Raw genomic sequence first — 23723 nt, forward strand, 5'->3', positions numbered from 1 at the left:
ACAAAGGTTTTAAGCATGGCTACGTAACGAGCCGACGTCACTGTAATCGCAAGACCGTTGTCATCCTAAAAAAATTAAGGGCCTATAACACCGTAAGATAACATAGCACACCACACGGTCACTTTCTGGCTGTGCAACGGATGCTGGTGTAGCTGTGTAGGATTTTCTTGTGCCCAGTATCTGAAATTTTGCTTGTTAACAAATCCACTGTGGTGGAAATGCGCTTCGTCTGACATCCACAGTTTGTGAACAAACTCTTCATTATCTTCTGAAGCATTACATTACAGAATTGTACTCGCACAACTGCATCGTTTGGTTTCAGTTCCTGGACGATCTGCAACTTGTATGGATGGAATTGCAAGTCCTTCACTAACATTCTTCGAACACTTGAACTATGCAATTGTAAAGATGCTGAGAGACGACGGATTGACCGATGTGGGCTTCGTGTGACAGCATCTTATAAAGCTTGAACATTCTGTGGTGTACGGACGGTTCGCTCATGGCCTGGTGGTTTCTTTTTCATTGCCGAACCAGTTTCCTCAAAATTAGATATCCATGTTTTAATTGCATGTGCTGATGGAACACGGTCGTGCCATCCCAGATTAAAATGATGGCGAAATTCTCTACGCGCTCCCTCCACACCGTCATTGTTTTTGTAAAACGCTTTGATAGCAAATGCACGTTGCGCACCACTTATCAAAAGGTACCATTCGCCCACGGCTATCAACACAACTTTCAAAATTTCCCGTTTCTTTGAATCATCCTGTACTAATTATGAACAACATTGTGCAATTAAATTTTGAGTTACTCAGTGAGAATGCTACTGACACTTTTTCAAAATTGAAAAGGACGTATGGAGATGATACTCTGTCACGAACCCAAGTTTTTACATTTTCATATGGCCGGGAATAAGTTGCAGATGATCCACGCTCTGGAAGACCATTAACGTCAAAAAGTGACAACAATGTTGAGTGAATCGGAGACTTGATATGGTACGACTGATGATCAACTGTCAGATTACAACTGTATTTGAACGTACCACAGTCCATCAAATTTTGACAAACGAATTAGACATGAAAAAAGTTTGTGCAAAATTGATCCCAAAAAAATCTCACTTGAACAGAAAAACAACATGGTGGAAGTGTGATCTTCCAGGGTGAATTGAAACCGATCCTGATTTTCTAAAAATGTTATTACTGGTGATGAATCTTGGATATTTGAGTATGACCCAGAAACAAAACGCCAAAACAAGTAGCGGCACACTTCAAACTCACCACGTCCCAAAAAAGCAAAAATGAGAAAATCAAAACCACGCTAATTTGTTTCTTCGATAGTAATGGCATTGTCCATAAGTAGTTTTTGTCTATAGGACAGACTGTAAATCAGTATATTTACTGAAAAATTCTTAAAGAACTGCAGAAAATAGTTGCCTGTGTGAGACCAGCCATCAAAGGCAAGTGGATGCTGCATCATGACAATACACCTTGTCACACTGCACTCTCAATTAATGAGTTTTTGGCAAAGAAAAACAATCCTGTAGTTCCCCGACCACCTTATTCATCTGACTTGAGCCCCTGCGACTTTTTCCTGTTCCTGACAAAAAAAAACACCTCAAAAGGCACAATTTTGGAACAGCAGAAAAAAAATGTAACCGACCGTCTGAAGGATATTCCAGTTTCTGAGTTCTAACACTGCTATGAAGAGAGAGAAAACCGTTTGAAGTGTTCCATGGCTTCCCAAGGAAACTATTTCGAAGGTGATAAAGTCCATGTATAATTGGATTGTACATAAAAAGTTTTTCTGAACTAGTATCATTACTTTATTTACAGACCTCATATATTCTGAACATGAGCCAAATTGGACCATAAATACAATTTTTCTAAATATCTCGACCCCAGCGCCACCTAGCAGGTTCAAACTAATGCAGAAACCTTCATGGGTGTGCGCAAAACAACTCACCAGTTTCATCGCAATCAGACAAATGTATATTAGAAAAAGCACTGAAGGCTGACAATCTTTAAAATATTTTTCAACTGAACCCATATTTTATTATCCCTCAATGATTTCTTGAATGAATTACCAGGAAAAAGTGTATTTGATATTACTCTCCATTTTCATGTATTTTGACTTTGCGTAACAATCAGATGCTATCATATACGCAGCAGACATAATTTTTACATTTTGGCTTTGGTAAACTTATAAAGCATCAGAAACACTAATGTCCTTGTGTACTGATACTAATGTAAATGTTTCTTATTTAGAGGTCGCCCGGACTTTAAGAATACATTTCTGACTTGTTGGAATATAATTGTGAAAGATTCTTGTTTCTGGGACATTTGTGATTACCTGATAACGAGAACTGAGGTATTCTTCTGTCTCTTGAACATCTTTACTACAGCAGAAAATAAATGTTTTACTTTTAACACTGTCTTTGCTATAAATGTATATTTTAGAAGGTGTAACAATTTCATTGTTGATTGTCCTTTGAAGGCTTGTTTTAATCACAGTCCTTTTTAAAGTTCCACCAATACCATCAAATGGTACTCTTTTCCATGGTATGAGGCAAAAAAAATGTCATTCAGCTGCAATTTTAAAATTTTCTTGATGTAGCAAAAATTTCTGAAATTTTTTTTATACTGGGCTGAGATGTCATTAGAAAAATAAAACATTGTTTAAAGTGTGGTAACTGTTTTTACTTTATTTATAACTTGCTTTTGGAAGCAGAAGAATGATGTAGTATTGTGCTTCAAGTACTCACTAATCACACAGTAGAGCTTTGGCTATGTAATTATCCTACTTTTTTAAAATATATGAAAAATGGATGTACTGTGGCATAAGTTTTTGACCAGTGATATGACTGGACATCATCCTGTATCACAAAAGGAAAATTTTGATAGAAGTCTCACCTTACAATACATTCACCCTCCAACAAGCTTTTATTTTAATGTTGAGGATATTAGCCTGTTTCTTTGCAACAAAATGATGCCTTTTTAGATTATTTAAATTTTTAGTACGTTTAATAATCATGAAATTTGTGTAATCAGTTCACAACGGTCAACAGAAACCCACTGATTGAAGATAATTTCAGAATCAAAATCATCCCAGCTCTCTTGCAGTAATCTGAGCACTTCATTAGTGCCTGGACATTTTTTACACTGACATCATGCATATTTCATTTTCTACATTACATACGACGGTTGAGAATTACGTGACTGGGTTTCTTTTTGCTGATTTGTGGCAAAATTCCACATGTTTTAACTAATTGTTTGGATTGATGGGCTAAATACTGACTAAGACTAAACTCGTTTTGAATTTTTTGAATGCTCTAGTTGCTTGGTAATAAACTTGAAATATTAATTTTTTCCTGGGTTGATGTAACTGTTTTCATTTTATTTTTTATTTTAATGATTAATTCTTCATATTCCCCTATTTAAATCAGCATAATTTTGTGGTAATAAACTGGGTTCTTCTGTAGAAATATTTAAATCAAAGAAATCGTTTAATTTACCGGTAATTTACTCGGCTACTTTCGTAACTTTATTTTTAAAACTTGCTTCCTTCGCGTTGCGCAATAATTTGTTAACCTTAACAGCGAAAATGCCAAGTGCTGAACAAGCTTTATTCAACAACTCGACTATAACACACTGAGGCTCAAATATATCTTGACATTCCGGTTTGCTTTCTGTATCATCTTTGAGGTTTTTGTAGTTTATTTAAGCATTTTGTACATGGTGCTCTGCCAGGAATTAATTTTAAATTTGGATTGCTTCTTGAAATTGTCAAAGATATTTCTCGAAGAGATTTCTTAACCGGTTTAGTGTAACAGTTAAATGGATCAGAGCAACTTTTCCCATGAATACAAAAATATTTGTGTAAATATTCAGTTTTATGAAAAGTACAGATATTTTTTATTTCAGTACACCAACTTCTTAAAAATATCAATGTTATTTGCTGTTCAGTAAATTCTAAAATATCGTACAATACTAAAGATCTATTGTAAGTCAATTTGTGACTACTGTTTCAGTGTGAATGCCAATTGAACGTTCCATAATCCGTTTTTATAAAATGCAAGGGATCTTAACAGTTAGTATAAATTATAAAACTACCAACTGCACCTCACTTTAACTTATCCCAGTTTCCCTACAGCTAAAATAAAAATTTGTCTAATTAATAAAATTAAAAATTAAAGATATCACATAAAAGAGAAGTTCACTGCTAATAAAATTACTTTATAAACATGTGCATTACCTAACCAGAGTATTAACATTAACAACAATACAACAGATCACCTTCTACAATGTTTACATTCTGGATTATGCAAACATTTATGTCCACGCATGTCTATTCAATTTTGTGTTTACACATGAGTTTGTGTGTACGAGTCATTTTTTAAGTAACAAATTGTCTAGAATATAAGCTGTCTCATTATAGACTTATCAAAATATTTTTTTATAATAGGCCTACATTATTATCCGAAAAAATGCATGCTGCAAATTTTTTGGATACGTTCACGGTTAGAAGGAACAGGAAGGAAGGTGTTTTTAGCGGTTTTGATGGCTTCATTACTCATCAACCCTTTTGAGTAACAAAATAAACTTTATATGGTTTTAAAGTACATAAAAAATACTTACTGTTGTAAACATTTCAGATTTTTGCCACCTGTCCCACATGCGGTAATTGGGTCCCAAAAATGAAACATTTTCAAAATCTTACAATTTGGTGGCCATTTTTTTTAATGAAGGATACTTGGTAACAGTCCAATTGTTTTTTTTATAAGTACTACTAGTAAGTAAGAGTTAAAAGGTAAACCGGCCTGTTACCTTAAGCCCTTCATTATTTAGTTTGGGCCCAAAATTTGAACAAACAACAATTTGTAAAGGTAAATTCAGTAAACATTATACGATTTGGTTATGTAACAAAATTAATTTTGAATACACTAAGATGAAGTTCCACCATCTTTACTCTTTTCAAAAAGCTGTTCTTGATTTCTGTATGCATAAAATAAGAATGCTACAGTTCATGGAAAAAAATGGCTGTTTTTACCTGTTAGCGAGTTAGAAAATAGTCATTACTCAAGAAAAATTTTTTTAAAGGTATAAAAAAATATTTTTTGGCCACTACAAGAGGTGGGTAGTTATCATATATCAAATATAATCAAAATCAAGAATAGTGATGTAATAAAATTTTTGAAAATTTGTTGAATTAAAATGACCTCCAACATTCATTTATATATTATATATTCATTGAATTCAGGTAAAAACAAGTTTTATAATAAACCATTTAATCTTTATGATTTCTAAAGTTAATTTCAATCTCTGCATGTGGAATATAGCAAGCAAATGATTTCAAATTAGTTCATATTGCACTAATAGCAGCAAAATCAAACTTCTAATTTAAATATTATAATTTTAAACACGTAGATAATCAAAGATATAATCTTTCTTTCGAACAACATTTAAGTTAAATTATTATAAATAATAATAATAGTATAATATAATTTTTAAAAAATCAAAGATCTTAAAAGAGAAATAATTGAAAAAAAAAACACTAAAAACATTTTTAAATAACTTAAAATATAAAACTAACTGGTCATTTTGATTGTAAAGCAATCAATATCAGCAGATACTGAGGAATAAAACAGGTAATGAAGAAATATTGATTAATAAAAAATACACATAAAATATTGAAAACAAGTATTTCTATCACTGTTTATAGAAAAAAAATAAACACAACTGCTGACCAAGCTCTTAAATATATTAATCCCAATTAAGACAATTGGGATATGGCAATCCCAAATGATACTTTTTACTTTTCTGGTTAACTGTTGAGTTTTACTTGATGAACAGTGGCATAAACACTAGTTTGTGGTTCTTCACAAGCACATTGTTTATTTATTTATTTTCAACATTTTTAATTTTTTTTTAAAATATTCTGTTTATTAAATATCTGCCGATAATGATTAATAAAAAAAAATTTTTTTTTTTTTGTAAATAATATTAAAATAAAACTAAATATTTAGAACACTTGATTATAAAAAGATATTTACCCATTTCACCAGCTTTTAACCATATGTCTTCTAAAACTTCTAACTGTTGTTCATCTGGTATTTCATCATCTATATCTTCCAATTCCATTTCTTCCATGACCCTTTTAACGTCATTAGGTATAATATTATCGTTCTCTTGCATCATTTGTTTCTTTTTCAGTGCCGGTATTCGCTTCTTACCAGCTTCTAAGTATAATTTTGGTATTTCCATGTTGTTACTATAATAGAATTAAATAAAATTTATAATAGAATTAATAACAAGATCAATATTTCCCTTTAATTAGTCATTTAATATATGACATACATATTTTTTGGAGAATTATATTTAAAATTTTGTCAGATTGAAACAAGAGAAAAAATTGAACAATCATAGTTATTTTAAGCAATTACAAAATAAAAAGGGGAAACATCAAGAATTAGTGTTTTAAAATACAGTTTACGTATAGTACTAGTTGATAACTATAAAATACATTCCTTCTCTTTCACTAAATAATTCTGGTTATAACAGACAAATTTTCCCCAAGATATGTGTAGATTCTTAAGAATCTTAATAAAAATCAACATTACACTTTCTAAATTAATTTATTAAAAATTTTGTCATTTACTGCTTTTTTTGTGGTTGTTTCTGATTAGTACTCTTTCAGAAACCTTTTTCTTTGGATAGTATTATTTGATGTAATAAAATCTTTTTATTTTAACTCATTGACTGAAGAACTACCTTTACAATTTTAACAATTGACTGTTTTTTAAAAATAATCTGGCTAATCAAATTAACAACAAACAGATTTGCCATTTCCCTGAAGTAAGTATAAGGTGAGGCTATAGATGCAATATAAATCAGACATTAGCGGCTTTGTTAAAGTAACAATCAACTGCAAACTTTGTTATTCATTTTCATTCATAATTTTACAGTAAGAATATTTTAAATTAAGTCAGACGAAGTAGTAGTATTAACACAGTTTAGTGACAAAACATACACAATTTTAAAACACAGTTATTTAAAGTATTCTAATGAATTTAATATGTTAAAAATAAGATAAATTTCTTAGAGAAAGCATTTTTTAAAGAAATTATTTAACATTTATGAGTAGAAAGAGCAACTTAAGAAATCTTAACCTTGTCATTCAAACTTTAGTGAGTAGACAATTGTTGAATTAATCTCTTTCATAGAAAAAATCAAACTGTTCAGGAGAGCGTAATCAATTTTTACTGCTGAAAAATGCTATGTTTGTCAACTATTAGTGATCTCTTGTTTTTCAGTCATTTTGTGAAAAATGAAATACATTTTTTTTTTGTATTTAAAACAATTCTTAATTCTATTTAAAATCTGTTTTGTCAACAAAATATTGGAAAGTTTTTAGTGTTATAAAAATTAAAGATTCAAAAGCTACAGAATTAAACAGAGATTTTCATAACCTTAAATTTGTCTCGGAGAATAAAAACAATAATTAATAACTGACAAGAGAAGAATTATTTATTTAATTTGAATAGGTCTTCACAGGAAGTGCAAACTAGCGAAAGAATAGTGGATTAAAGAAAATTGTTCAGAGATGGGAAGAGAAGTGAACATTGGTAAAATAGATGGAGCATACAGGAAAGTTAAGGAAAATTTTGGGGGTACATGAATTAAAATCTAATAATGTGTTAAACAAAGATGGTACACCAATTTATAATACAAAAGACAAAGCGGATAGGTGGATGGAATATATTGAGTTATACGGAGGAAATGAATTAAAAAATGGTGTTAGAGAGGAAGTCAAAGAGGATGAAAGGGGAGAAACAATACTGAGATCTGAATTTATGAGAGCATTAAAAGATTTGAATGGCAGAAAGACTCTAAGAATAGACAGAATACCTGTGGAATGCAGGTGAGGAAGCGATTGATAGATTATACAACTGGTGTGTAATATTTATGAAAAAGGGAAAGTTCCATCATATTTCAAAAAGAGTGTTATAGTCATGATACCAAAGAAAGCAGAAGCAGATAAATGTGAAGAATACAGAACAGTTAGCTTAACTAGCTATGCATCAAAAATCTTAACTAGAATTCTATACGGAAGAATTGAGAAGAGAGTGGAAGAAGTGTTAGGAGAAAATCAATTTGGTGTCAGAAAAAGTATAGGAACAAGGGAAGCAATTTTAGGCCTCAGATTAATAGTAAAAGGAATATTACAGAAAAACAAACCAACATACTTGGCATTTATAGACCTAGAAAAGGCATTTGATAACATAGATTGGCATAAAATGTTCAGCATTTTAAAAAAATCAGGGTTCAAATACAGAGATAGAAGGATTGCTAACATTTACAGGAACCAAACAGCAACAGATATAATTGAAGAACATAAGAAAGAACAATAAGAAAGGGAACCTGACAAGGATGTTCCCTATTCCCGTTACTTTTTAATCTTTATATAGAACTAGCAGTTAATGATGTTAAAGAACAATTTAGATCCAGAGTAACAGTATACGGTGAAAAGATAAAGATGCTATGATTTGCTGATGATATAGTAATTCTAGCTGAGAGTAAAAAGGATTGAGAAGGAACAATGAACAGCATGGATGAAGTCCTACGCAAGAACTACCGCATCAAAATAAACAAGAACAAAATGAAAGTAATGAAATGTAGTACAAATAACTAAGATGGACCACTGAATGTGAAAATAGGAAGAGAAAAGATTATGGAGGTAGAAGAATATTTTTATTTGGGAAGTAGAATTACTAAAGATGGACGAAGCAGGAGTGATATAAAATGCTGAATAGCACAGGTGAAACGAGCCTTCAGTCAGAAATATAATTTGTTTACAACAAAAATAAATTTAAATGTCAGGAAAAGATTTTTGAAAGTATATGTTTGGAACATTGCTTTATAAGGAAGTGAAACTTGGATGATAGGAGTCCCTGAGAAGAAAAGATGAGAAGCTTTTGAAATGCGGTGCTATAGGAGAATGTTAAAAATCAAATAGGTGGATAAAGTGACAAATGGAGAGGTGTTGCGGCAAATTGATGAAGAAAGAAGCATTTGGAAAAATATAGTTAAAAGAAGGGACACACTTATACGCCACATATTAAGGCATCCTGGAATAGTCGCTTTAATATTATAGGGACAGGTAAAAGGAAAAACATTTGGAATTTGTAAAACAAATTGTTAGGGATGTAGGATGTAGGGGGTATACCGAAATGAAACGAACAGCACTAGATAGGGAATCTTGGAGAGCTGCATCAAACCAGTCAAATGACTGAAGGCAAAAAAAGTCCTCATTACAAACTGAAATGACATATTTTATTTTTAAAACTTTTTAATTAAATAATAATTTATAAAAACCACTTACCAACAAATTTTTTATAAGTGTTCAAGTACTTTCGGATACCAAATCCATCTTCAGGAACTCAACAAATTTTTCATTATGTAAACTCAAGTCATTATGTAAAACGTAAAAATGTACAACAGTGGTCATCATGTTTTATAAAAATTATGTCGACTTAGTGTCCAGTCACAATAAAAGTATACACCGTTATGTATATTTCACTATATCTTGTTATTTATTGTGACTGGACGCTAAGTGACATAATTTTTTAAAACATGACTACCACTGTTGTACATTCTTACATTTTACTATAATGACTTGCTTATAATGAATGAGCTTTATTTTTTTTTATTTTAAGAATATAAAAGTTTTTTGAGTTCCTGAAGATGGATTTGGTATCTGAAAGTACTTGAATACATATAAAGTTGTTGCTAAGTGCTTTATATAAATTATTATTATTATTATTATTGTATAATCATACCAATGAGCCATGTTTGATAAAAATTATTATAAATCATTCTAATTACTTAAATGTTTTTATAGAACATTGAAAATAGTCATAAAAATTAATCCATGTATGTCAATTTCTGTAATCTAATGATTGTAAGCAACCTGACACAAGTAGTAAGCTACTTCAGAAAATTACCCATTCAAACAAGAGTAATGTTTGTTACACTTGTCATCATGGGATGTTTGTTACAATATTTGTTTGTTACAGATCCTAACCCAAACGATTAGGGAAAGAGGTAAAGGTGAAGTGTTATCTTCTTCACAGAGCCAAATGTATGGATCAGCTGCCAAGCTCATCAAAATGCAGGTGATATTCAAAATTTCATATTTTCACACAGGACTGGCTGTTTAGTGAACAATAGTCACACCGAAAACCTCATATGCAAGAACAATTGGGATAAATCATGTAAAGAAACAAATTAATACACCCCTTTCTGTTGAAGACTTAAATAAAACTTTATTTATACTGCCAGAAATTAGCTAGTGTACAAAAGTTAATAGTGAAAGCAGAATGCAAACTGTCTTTTAGTAAAATTAATCACCGAAATGACTTTGATTCTACTGAAATGTACGATTTTATGGGTACCTATTTCAATATAAAGAGTGTTCAACTTAAAAGAGACCCATCACTCAGTTTAGTTCTCAAATAATAGTTTATTGGCAAATACTTACATAATAATTTACAGGAGGTGTTAAAGATTACATCTATGCACTTGTCAATATGTTTGACCATTTTGCTGGCTACTCTTGTTAGCTGTACTCTGTCTATTTCCTGGATGGAAATAGACATTAGTTATGTTCGTGTAGGGTGTGTGGATTGCTCTTATAAAAATAATTTCTTTTAAGTAACCCCCACAGAAAGAAGTCTGGACTAGTCAGATCGGGGAATCTTGATCTATAAATGATTCTTTCAATGAGAAAATCCTGTAGCATCTCTGTTTACGCCGTTTAGCGTAAAGTTTCCGTTATTTTCAATGAATTCCAAGCTAGGGTGGGTCCCGTTGTTTTGTTACAGGAATGTTAAATTTCACTTTGTTTCATATTTTTGGGCTTGTCATTTGTACCTGTTTTATTATTTGTTCTCGTGTTCGACCCTTCCTCCGTCATCCTTAGTGACCGCGTCCATTCTTCTTATCGAATTATTTTTGACTACTCTTTTCATACACCCGTTATTCCTTCGTTCCCAAACTACTACATGCACACATCTCTTGTCTTTTACACACACTCTCTCCTGTCCACTACCTGGATCTGGTTTCCCCCTTTTTTCTTTCACGCCATCTTTTCGGCAGAGTAGATCCAACATTCCTCCATATAGTCGCCTATGGCCATATTCTCCTACAAACTTGGCGATAATATTCTCATCCAAGCAGAATCTCCAAACTCGTCACTACACATCTGAGATTCTACGCATTATTCTACCCCTAAACCACATCACACCTCTGTATTCCTGATACACCAGTGCGGACTACGCCCAGGATTACTGTATGTATTCATGTATCTGCATTCACGAGTTCGTCTCTTGATATTATTTGTGTGCTACAGGCAAGTTCAATTTTTATTATTACATTAAACAGCGACTTTATCATTGAAATTTGTGGAACATTCAGTTCATCTTACCTCATGCCTTACGATTTCAAGTTAAGCTAAAAGAAAACCATTTATTCACTTAAATGCAATCATGATAGGTGGCTTACCTATTTTACATGTTGAATTATTACGATTTGTTATTGTAATTAACTCTATAATTTATTTCTGCAACTTGTTGATCGCCGAGATTAATTCTTTGCTACTTATGCACTGTATTCATCTTACTTCTCGTAAATTAACCTAAAGCAAACTACTCCTGATGTGCTGGTATGTTTTAGGACTTTGTGATTTTTGTATTTTCAAGAATGCTTTTCTATCAAAATAAACTCCATTTATACTATTACTTATTTTAATGTGATATATTATAATTAATGTTTTCTAAGCTAATGAAATCTGTTCATTGCTAATCTTCATAGTACAGTATATGTTAGTAGTGCAACTGTTTTCCAGTTCCACTTTCTATTGATGTTATGTCTTAAGTATCTAATTTGAAATTAAGGTGTTTTATGTTCTCTTATTTTCAGGCTCCGTTACATTGTGTATTTAAAAAATGTTTATTCATGTATTTTTGTATTTAACATCATTATTCATTTGTTGATTCAGCTGATATGTTAAGTATTATTAAGTTATGTTAATTTCATAATTTCCTGTTATGTTTTAAGATTATGATTATAACATAAGTTCATTTGTTACACTTTCAATAAAGTCCAATTTCTTTTGGCAAATACTAGCTGTGTGTTTTTTGTTAACTTTACCCAACAATCTCCATCGTAGAGCAAACTGTACGGCAAGCACTGCTATCCTGTTGCAACCAGCAGTCAGTCATGCTCTTGTAGTAAGGCTATGAATTCCTGAATAATTTTTTGGTAGATGATAGCATTCAGTTTTTCAAAAAAAAGAAAAAAAAAGGGTCCTATAATTTGTTACCTTGAAATCGCACACCACATGCCTATTTTTTTGTGGGAGATGGGGAGAATCAAAGAAAATGTGTGGGTTTTCATTAACCCCAGGTCCAGTAGTTCTAAACCCACCGGGTTGGTCTAGTGGTGAATGCATCTTTCCAAATCAGCTGATTTGGAAGTCGAGAGTTCCTGCGTTCTAGTAAAGCCAGTTATTTTTACATGGATTTGAATGCTAGATCGTGGATACCGGTGTTCTTTGGTGGTCGGGTTTCAATTAACCACACATCTCAGGAACGGTCGAACTGAGAATGTACAAGACTACACTTCATTTACACTCATACATATCATCCTCTGAAGTATTATCTAAACGGTAGTTACCGGAGGCTAAACAGGAAAAAGAAAAGAAAAGGCCAGTAGTTCTGACTATTAACAAACCCAACAAGGTGAAAAAACACTTTAAATGTGAAAAAAACTTTGTTTAAAATGCCAATTTTGCCTCTAATGAAGTTCTTGAAACCACTGATAGTAATGAACCCTTTCAGTTAGCTCATTCAACGGGGATAACATTACAGCATTCTCCTCACTGCAGTATAAGCTGAACATAGTAAAATGTCATTTTCTCAATTTAGTCTCCATAAAGATTTATAAGATACTGTAACTGCCGCTTTAATGTCCTGTACAACCTGTCGGGCAGGTTTCTGGTCTAACACTGAACCTGTTTCACAAATTTTTCAACTAACTTCTAAATAACAATTATCACATGTGCTTCGTTTTCAAAATTTTCCTCGACTTTCAATGACACACAACAGGAGATATCTCTAAATAAGTCTTCATCATGAATGTACATTCTACAACAGTTAACCTCATTCTAACAAACAACAAACAATTACCCGACCTTATTGAAAAACTAGTGCTTGTCACAGACTGGCAATACTCAAATGTGCATCTAATAAACAGTCCTACCCAATCCAGCTCCAGTCACACCAACATCTTCCACATTATTTTACCCATCTCACACCAATATATGCATTTAGTGTAAACTCTGAGTGATGGGACCTCTTTTAAGCTGAACAACCTGTATAAGAGATATGATTAAGTTTTTAAGCGCATCTTTAATAACATAAATTCATTATTGTTATTGTACAATTAACGGGCAAGAAGCAACAAAAAAATTGTTAAGACTTGTTTATTCCAATTTTTTGGCAAGACGAGTATTACTGACTTATTTTTCATTAATAATTAACAGGTTATGAAGTCAAGCAACTAATTTTAGTTTCAGGTTTTTACCAGTACTTAAACATCATATTTATTTGTGTACTCACGCACTTGAATTTTTAGAAAATATTTTAAAATAACATATTCAGTCAAATAAATATCATTTTCTCACTGATTATTTCATTTTAGTTTCATTATAAAGCTATGTAGAATCATTTCCTTGCATAAATCACGCATCTATTTTAAAAAGTGTGTGAATTATGCATATAAATATGATAATTCTAAGACTTTGAAACAAAGTAATATAAATTAAGCCGGTAAACCACCTAAATTATTCATAAGGCACTATTTATATGGGCTCTTGTTAATGCTTACAATCAAGAAAAAAAATATTGTAAATTCATGGAGAAAGAAAGAATAAAATTTGATAATTCTACAATTTTTAGAAGAAAGTAATAATTTTATTTGTTTGATATGTGTAATAAAATTAAAGTAAAAATATAATAAATAAGTTTAACTTAAATATAACTATATGGTATTTATTTTTTTAAAAAAATAACTGACTTCTTATTGCAAAGTATATCCTTTTCACTTGGAACTGGAGCAGCTGTCTGCCTATTAGGATCTTCAGGATGCGGTCCAACATCTCTACCCTGTAGCCATAATTCATAACGTTCTGGTTGGAATCGTTTAACGAATGTATCCATACTGATTTTCACATTGTCTGGCCTACGAATTAACATCCATTTATTAATAATTAAATGAAACAATATTGTTTATATAATCCATAAATAATGAATGAAAATTTTCTTTAATTAATTCTACACTTACCGTAGACATAAATTATTAACCTATTCATTAACCAATTTTACTTATGAAAATAATTTCCAAAAAACCACTAATATTTTGTAAAATAAAATTAAAATTAGCTTTTTCTTAAAATTCCAAGAAAAATAATTTAAAAAACGTACTACCTTTTCTGAAGAAATTATTTAAAAACAAAAAAAGTAAATTTATTTCATATACTAATTAATTCTGAATGGAAAGATAATTTTCACTTTACAATAATTTCACTTTTTTTATGGGAAAAATATATTCAGAGTTAAATTTTAATACAATCAATTGCACAAATTTACAAAAAACATTAGTTAAAGAAAAATACAAAAAAACAACACATGAGGTGTATTGATGACTTAATGATACGAGCTTTAATCAATCAGATATGCCACATTATTTAATACATTTTTTTATAAGTTTAAATCTATTAGAAATTAAATAAAATACTGTAATCTTTAAGTTATACAGTAGGTGTTATAATTTATACTCCATTCTATCAAAATGTTCCACAAAACATGAACTCCACTACATTTGAATTATTTACTTAACATCTAATGACAGTAATTGGAATTATCTTAAACTGGGTGACAAAGGGTTAAAATGAACTGAAAAATTGGAACCAACAACTCAGATGTGTACATACTGCAGTGAACAAGTGAGATTTAAGTGTAAAGCCACATAACTCTGCAGCGAACCACAGTAATCAAAATAAGCAAACAAGTTAAAACAAAAGCAAATTATTTTAATCAAAAGAAAATTACCATTTCCATACAGATATATGTATTTAATGAATCAAACATACATATTTAGTTATTTCCAAAATGGATGCGTTTATTGGTTTGATATAAATGGTCTTCTTTTAAATTTTGATAAAATAATTAACTTTTGACTATAGATTTTGATTTAAACTTGAAAGTTTCTATTCAGATTTTATTATAAATAGGCATGTTTTCAAATGGTTGAATGGTTTGGTAGTTCTAGTCCATGTTGTTGATTAACACAATTTAAAAATTTGTACATTATGGTTACTTTTACTCTCGTTTATCTTGTGGCACTACTGCACAGGGATATTATAAACTGCCTAGTATTTTCAGAATAAAAAAAAGAATAAGATTCAGATAATGGATGACGTCTCAGAGGAGGTTTTTTAAAAATTCCTTTTTTAATTCCTATTTATAGATAGATCTATGTTTCACAATACTAAATTATTTAAAGCAATATATATATTTAGAAAACTAAAACCGTAACATGAAAAACAAAAATCAATAACACAATAAAGAGTTACAAATATTAACCACATATATATGAGTCTTGAAATTAATAAAATGAAATACCAAATTATATTAATATTAAATACAGCAAAACCCATAATTAAAAAAAAAAAACAACCAAATTCCTGAAAAAAATTTTTTAGTGTCTGTTTAAAAAAATTTTTATAAGACAATAAAATTAGAGATTTTGATTGACCATCGGGCGTGACTATGATTATAACTAAAACTTATCTTATTAAAGATAAGTCTGCGGGTCTCACATGATGGTCAATCAAAATCTTAAATTTTATTGTCTTATAAACAATATTACAATGTCACAAAGGATAATAAGGTAAAAATACAGCTATTTAATTATTTCAAGCTTTTTAAGTATCTTATCATCATGGATTTAAAAAAATTTTTTATTTATTATTTTTTTAAAGATTAGTAGGCCTGTGCCCAATAGTGGGATGTTTGTAGGCTGATGATGAAAGTTTAATATAGCCTTGCTGGAGTTAGAAAAACTTAGAAATATTCAAAAGCTGTTTTGAAAAACATATCTTCTACTGCAGTGCCCCCTGGCAGCTTATAACCGTAAAATTAATCTAAGAACCTGCTCTGAAGTGATAAACTATGTAATGTAAAAAACTGCATCGAAATCAGTCCAGTAGTTTTTGAGGAAAATGGTAACACACACACACACACACACAAAAACTCCTACCCAAAATGCACATACAGTCTCCATTCCACCATGGGTAAAAATTAAAAAACTGCACTAAAAACGATTTGGTAAATTTTTATGATATTTTGGTTTTTAGAAATCTGCATCATACTGACAGTTGTAAACAGGTTAGTAATGATGTTTGATTGTGTAGACTTAAAACAAAGCCAAAATATAAAGAAGTGAAGCTTTATTTTTCAATTTTAAGTACAATAAAAACCTTTAACATTTTCACTAGTTTTTTGGCTTTAAAGTTGCATGTCAAATTTGCTGTGCAAGATATTCAAATGAAAAATACACATGTAGGAATGAAATCAAGCTTTTGTTTTAATAGAAGCAATCAGAAAATTCTTCATTTTACTATACAAAATTTTCTTCACATGGTGTGAAAGTATATATAATTCGGTAAAACAAGTAGTTTCTCACAATATGACATTAATGTTTTTGAAGATGCAGTGAAAGTAGGGTGTTCCATTTGTAACACTATTTTTATTCTACTACCATACATTAATAAACAGGAATATTGTTTGTTTTCACACATCTCAGGAATGGTTGACCTGAGACTGTACAAGATTACACTTCATTTACATTCATACATCTTAAACTCATCCTCTTAAGTAATACCTTACGGTGGTTCCAGAGGCTAAACAGAAAAAAAGAGTAGAGAGGTGCGATCCAGTAACTAAACTGTACCAATTTTGATGGAAATTGTGTTTGATTCACACCAGGTGTTGTGGTGAGTACAGTAAGATTAAAAATATTGACACTGTAGAAAAAGCACAGGTTGTCTGGTGGTACACGAAATTTCAGTCAATAGTGTCTGTGCATCGACGATTCCATCAGGTGTACAAGAGACTCCCTCCCCCCAGATGTGAAGGAAATTAAGGCAAGGAAAGAGAACTTTTTGGATACTGGTTCAGTGGCTAAAAAGCACAGCAGTGGCAGACAAAGGGTATCAGAAGAAAACATGGAACATATCGCCAAAACATTTCAAAGAAGCCCATGTAAATTTATTTGCTGAGCCTTGCGGGAACTGAATACCCCAAAATCAAATGTCCACACAGTTTTGCATAAGCATCTGAAGTTGTACACGTACAAAGTACAATTGCTCCAAACATTTGAAACCAGAAGATAAACCAAAGAGAGCGGCTTTTGCAGGAAACATGTTTGAACGCATTGAACAGAATTCTAACTTCTGTCATTGATTATGTTTTCCGATGAGGCTAAATTTCACATGTCAGACAATGTCAATCGTCATAATGTAAGAACCTGGAGGTCAGAGCCTTCTTGTGAGATAATTGGGTATGACAGAAACAGTCCTAAACTTAATGTATGGTGTGGTCTCATGGAAGATGCAGTCATACAACCCTTCTTTGCTTAAGCTACTGTAATGGGTATTTCCTATCTTGACATATTGGAGCAGTTTGCGTTCCCACAAATTGAGCACAGGTATCCTAATAACGTCTAGGTATAGGTTATGGAATGTATCCAACAAGATGGGGCTCCTGCTGCACTGGTTTCTTGAGGTAAGGGAAAGGCTGGATGAGTCGTTTCCTGGTAGGTGGATTGGAAGAGATGGTTCAATTCCCTGGCCACCCAGATCGCCAGACATAACCCCTCTGGACTTTTTGTGTTATGTCAAAGACAGGGTGTATACGAAAAAAAGTAGCAAACACCCAGGAGCTGCATGAGAGTGTTCAGAATGCCATTTAAACCATCAAACCAGAAATGCTGCAACAAACATGACAAGAAATTGCGTATCAACTGAATATTTTTCATGCGATTAGTGGGGCACTTGAGGAAGTAATGTGATTTTTTGTTTTATGTCGATATTTGTAATATTTTGGGAGTTACAGTTAAATAAAAATAGGGCATTTCAAGTGCTATATGTAACTGACCGATTATGCTATGAAGTAGTTTGATAACAATATCTATAATACTAAACACATATCCATAAAGATAAAAAATTTCTGAATAACCATAACAATTCATTATATATATATATTATACTACCTGCCTATTATATTATAAATATTATATACTTATAGTACCTGCATAAACACTGTGATGCTCTTTTACCATATTCAACCCAACGAGGTGAAGCAAAATTAGTAGATTCAGCACAGTTAAAACCATGATTAAACCCAGCATGATATCCATAAGGAAATGTAATCATTATTTCACCCTCCTCTTGAGTGATCTGCATTAAAACAAAATATGGCAGTATAAATTAGGTGTTTTAATAATTAAAACAATGTCCACTGTTTAAGAATGGTTAAAAAAAGATTACTTATAAATTTCATATCATGTTAAGATTTTATTACAGAAAGGAAAATAAGTTAACACAGTTCATACAAGCACAGAAAGCTTGAGTCTTGATAATGACACTATCATCATCATCATTTTAATATTGTCATTCTTGATAAAGATGATGCAACTAACAAACATTTGGCCCTACTTTACTGTGAAAAGTACATTTTAAAAAGATTAGAATCTGCTCTTCAAATCAAACATAACATGATTTAAAAAAAATAAAGATTCTCAATATAAATGGTAATAGTTTGACGATAGCAGCAAGATCATTTAAAAGCTATGTAAAATTGCTAAGCTCTACAGATACCAATTTTAGGAATAAAACAATAAATCTAGTGCTATCAATACATATCAGAATAATAACTATAAAATATATGTATTTTTTCTACATATACTATTAACTATTATTTTATTTTCTACAAACAAAATCTGATTACATTAACCTAATAAAAGATTAAACAAATTATTTTTCCTAAAATAAAATTTACAGTAAGGATTACCAGTTTGTAACAATTTTATGATAATACTATCAGTACATCTTTTATGATTAAAATCACGCATGCATTCTATGATTAAACATGCCATGAAAGTCAGGTATAACCGCTTGTTTCAGATAAACTTTATACCTATTCACTGACGTCAACTGTTTACTAAATACGCATAATGTTCTATTGAGAAGAATGTAAAGAAAATGTAATACAACAAACCTGTATTGTTTAATGAATAAAAGTACACTAATTATTAGTGTTCATACCTTTTTAAATGGTATTGAGTACTGCCGTAACACATGAGGTGATATTATCGTCATTTTATGTCTAAGGAAAGCTGGACATGATTTTGAATTACTAGGAAAAAAGCCATTAGCCAAACGCTCTAATCTTCGCCCATGCTCTGGTGGAATCGCATACCTGTATAAATACAATTTAAAACATCAGAATAAAATTTTACAATTAATGAACATCACTGAAATAATATAATTGCATCATGAGTAGTAATTAAGTAGGTAAATGGTAGATTAATAAATAAAGAAAACCATGTTTTAAGAATCTCTATTAAAATTCAAAGACATAAGAAAACAATGTATAGAAGTAAATAAGTCTGATTTTAACCCCACAATTTAGTGGGGTTAGAAACTCCTTAACAATTTATTTGTAAAAGAAATAACTGATAATCACAAAATTAAAGAGTATTATTATTCTATTTAAAGGAGAAATAATATGGGAAGTAACATTTTATTGTAATGATTCAGATATTTAAAAAACATTATAAGCCAAATTTTACATTTTTGGTGTAAGTAGAAATAACCAGAAAGAAGTTATGTTTTATTTATATCATAAATTGGTTTTATAAAAAAAAACATTACGGCTGTAGCACATGATGACACAAAAGTTTGCAATATATTTAACATTTTTTGTGATGACAACTCAAATCAGATTTATCATTTACGGATTCCACATACTCATTCTCTAATTTTGAAGAAAAATTATTTATTCCTTAATTAAATCGATGAAGCTATGAATCCATGTTTGTTGTAAATCATACATATAAAAATCTTTGAGAATAACATGTATAATTTTTAAAAGCGATAACGAATTTGAAAACAATCTCAGTGTTGTACAATTCACTTGCTTTGTTCCTGTCAGTGAGTGAATGATATAGTAATTCACACATCTCTGTGACGTGTGTGTGTCTCTACAACAACCTGTGTTGCAGTTTTATTTTCTGAGGACTGAAGACTTGATTGATGATAGCTGTATTCTTCAATTGTGAACTGTTGATACATATCAAATGATTTAAATATTAGTTTCACCTCTCGCGGGAATTTGGCCAGAACAGCTTATAAATGTTGAATAATCATGTCACACAATTTCAGAAATATAGAGCTTTTTAAAGTCCTCTTTTTTCTCTGGTGATTCTTTAATCTCTGGAGGAAAAACAACTATTGGAGTTAAGTTGCTGTTAAGAAAAGTGTTGCTTTCACCTGGATAAAGATGCACTGTTCTTTTAGTGAATTGTAGGCAGGATGGATGACACCACTGCTTGGATGGAACCACATCTAGGTGAGGCTGTCACACTTCAAACTTTGCAGTTCCATAGCAGATAGATTATCCTTTTTTCACACCCACTCCTTTACCTTATTTCTTGTTTTCTAATTTGAATTCTGTGCATGTAAGTCAGACCCAGGCAGATCCATCCTGGGGATGCTGGGATTTGTAAAACCAGTGCATCTCAATGTATATTAGTGGGAGGAGGAGCTGCTTCTGTAACAACCTTTTCCGGTCTGATCAACAGTCTTGACTTAAGAATCACAATAAAGCAACCAACAAAACACACTTACAAAATATAATACAGAAAATATAACCTCAAAATGCAGGAAAAAAAATAATGACATTCTCCTTCACAATACCTCAAATTATCCAACATGAACTATTTGATTTTAGAAGTATGATCCACAGACTTCTCAACACACTCATGTCACCTGAAGACCATTACTATAAAATACCATACTACAACATACACAAATAAGTATAACAGCACACATCAATACAACTAAATAAAAATAAAATCACAAATAAACAATATATAAATCATATTATTAAGCTTAGCAAAAATCTGAGAAAATATCTCACTAATTTATGACATTTGGATATGTTACCTTCAGAACAAACTCAAAATCATTACACAAAACACAAACACTAAACAGAATATCCTAAGTAAACTAATTGATTATTCTAACTGCCCTATGTAGTGTAAAGTTAACATCTATCTACACATCTTTCAACACTGACAGCCTTGATATACCAAACATAAACAAACATAAATACACACACAGACACACCATACATTAAATGAAGAAGAGATAAAATTCAAATCCAACACACTTTTCTCTTACATTCTAAAAATACACGTCCACCTAATTAAAAAAAGGAAATAATAGCAATCAGCAATAATATCAGCTGATACCATGGAGAGAATAGCAGAGTCAATACTAATGATGATTTTAAGTACAATTGAAAACATCTGGAAGTACGATATTAAAAACTCTGGTATGGTAAATAAATTTGGTCTGATTTGTTACTTAGAAAATTTTTAGTTTTAAAAAATCTTCAATGCTACTGTCATGTAAAAGTGTAAAAAAAGAACCAACTTACCAAGTCTTAGGCATTCCAAAATGCAAATAATTTATACTGTACAAGTCCATATCCTCAGTATGCCAAGCAAAAGTTGTTTTCCACATTCCAAAATATAGATATGCTGTATTAACACCTTCTATACTGATTCCATAATCTTCATTTACATAATCCAATATTGTTCCCAAGTGGTTGATATTCCATACCTGATCGAATAAATAAGAAATGTTCATGTCTAATACATATGAACAAAGGAGTAATAAAAAAATTATTAATTAAATTACCAGCTCATGTATCAACATAACTAAATTCCTACCGGTTCATGTAATTATTAAATTAAATTATGCAGATTAATTTATTATAAATCTGTTAGAACATTAATCATAATTAATGTATTTATAGCTTTGTCTGAAATTTTATCACAATTTTTATTTTATCTGATTATTCTACAATATACAGACATCAATTGTATTTTAGCATAAATGAAATTATAATTTAAGTATTACAAAAATTACTTCATTATTTCTTCTTCTAAATTCAATAAAAGTATTAAATAATGAAAATTAAGTTTTTTCAGTGAAATACCTTAACAGGATTTAATAAGCTCATAATAGTATATTAAATTACGTTTATTTTATAATTTAATAGCGATTGAATTTAATGCAAAAAACTGTAAAAATTCTGAATTAAAATTTTAATTTTATTCAATGTGAAGAAGTCTTCGGCTTGATTTTAACTATGCTCATCAAACTAAGAACATTAACAAAGTAATAGTAACTCAGAACTTTCAATAATATATAGACTGTACTTCAGTTAAAAGACGTTTTAAATGACATAATGTATAACCATGTGTTACACAAGTCTCTTGTTGTAAGAAAGAAGTAACTGAAAGTACCTTAATTCAAAGGAATGTTTTAACACACATTAAAATCATTCTTAATATTTGTGAAATGTAATAAATGTGATCCCACATACAAAACATTTTAATTTTTAATAATGTAGGTAAAGTAGAGCAACGTAATCAAATATGTTTTAGTGGTTTGTAAATATACATCTTAGGTTTATTACAGTAACACAAGTAAAATACCTGAGGATTTTCTCAAAATTTATAATTTTATTAACAATTTTCAAGCACAACTACAATCATTACAGGTTTAACTTTATCCTTGGGATTTTATATAATATAGAAAACGATTAAAAAATGGAATTCAATATAACATACATAAGAGTGGATACGAACTGGAACAAATTAAAGAGTTCAAACAGAATTACAAAACGATAACTTAGGAAACAACCAAGGAAAAATAATATGAAATTGTTAGAATTAGAACTATAATATACAAAGTTGGAAAAAAATAATGAATGTTTCAAAAGATAAATAAAATAAGCTTTTTCTTTGTGAAAATTTTGAGTAACTCACTTATGTACACATACCATTTAGGAAAAACTACGTGAAGGAGAGAATTAGAAAAAAAATTATACTTATGTGGCAAAGTTATGCGAATGGAAATTTAAATATGAAAAAAGTAGGTCCTGGAAAAACCATGTGATTATAAATACTACAATAAATCAACTGATATGGAAGAAAAATTAAGAGAAAATATGCAAAGGTTAACACGTATCTGGAAGCTAAAATTGAATTTGATAAAAGTGTAAAGTAAAATGTTACGTATAACTACAATTTGCTTTAAGAATATAAAAAAATGAAGTTACTAGAATAGTTTTCTCAAACAGAAAAATTTCAGTAACAATTTTTTTTTGTGGGCGAAAAAGACTTTGGCATTATCATTGCCTGAACATTTCAGATATCACATTTTACTTAATCAGAACAATAAAACTTCCAACTGCTACACAGAAACTAGCTTGAAGAGCCGATACACACTACAGTAAATCAAATAGAGTACAA

The 23723-nt window shown here is 30.5% G+C and overlaps 1 protein-coding gene across 1 annotated transcript in view; it reads right to left on the reverse strand.

Moving 5' to 3' along the window:
- Nucleotides 1-23723, reverse strand: part of LOC142328798 (uncharacterized) — a 95980-nt gene that overhangs the window by 54804 nt on the left and 17453 nt on the right. Inside the window, exons 4-8 of the mRNA XM_075372841.1 lie at nucleotides 21839-22023; nucleotides 19441-19594; nucleotides 18425-18573; nucleotides 14130-14294; nucleotides 6047-6264 (exon numbers count right to left, since the gene is read on the reverse strand). Coding sequence (XP_075228956.1) covers nucleotides 6047-6264; nucleotides 14130-14294; nucleotides 18425-18573; nucleotides 19441-19594; nucleotides 21839-22023 — 871 coding nt within the window. The remainder of the gene's footprint in view (nucleotides 1-6046; nucleotides 6265-14129; nucleotides 14295-18424; nucleotides 18574-19440; nucleotides 19595-21838; nucleotides 22024-23723) is intronic.

This window comes from Lycorma delicatula, chromosome 8, assembly GCF_047948215.1.
Source record: "Lycorma delicatula isolate Av1 chromosome 8, ASM4794821v1, whole genome shotgun sequence".
NCBI lineage: Eukaryota > Metazoa > Arthropoda > Insecta > Hemiptera > Fulgoridae > Lycorma > Lycorma delicatula.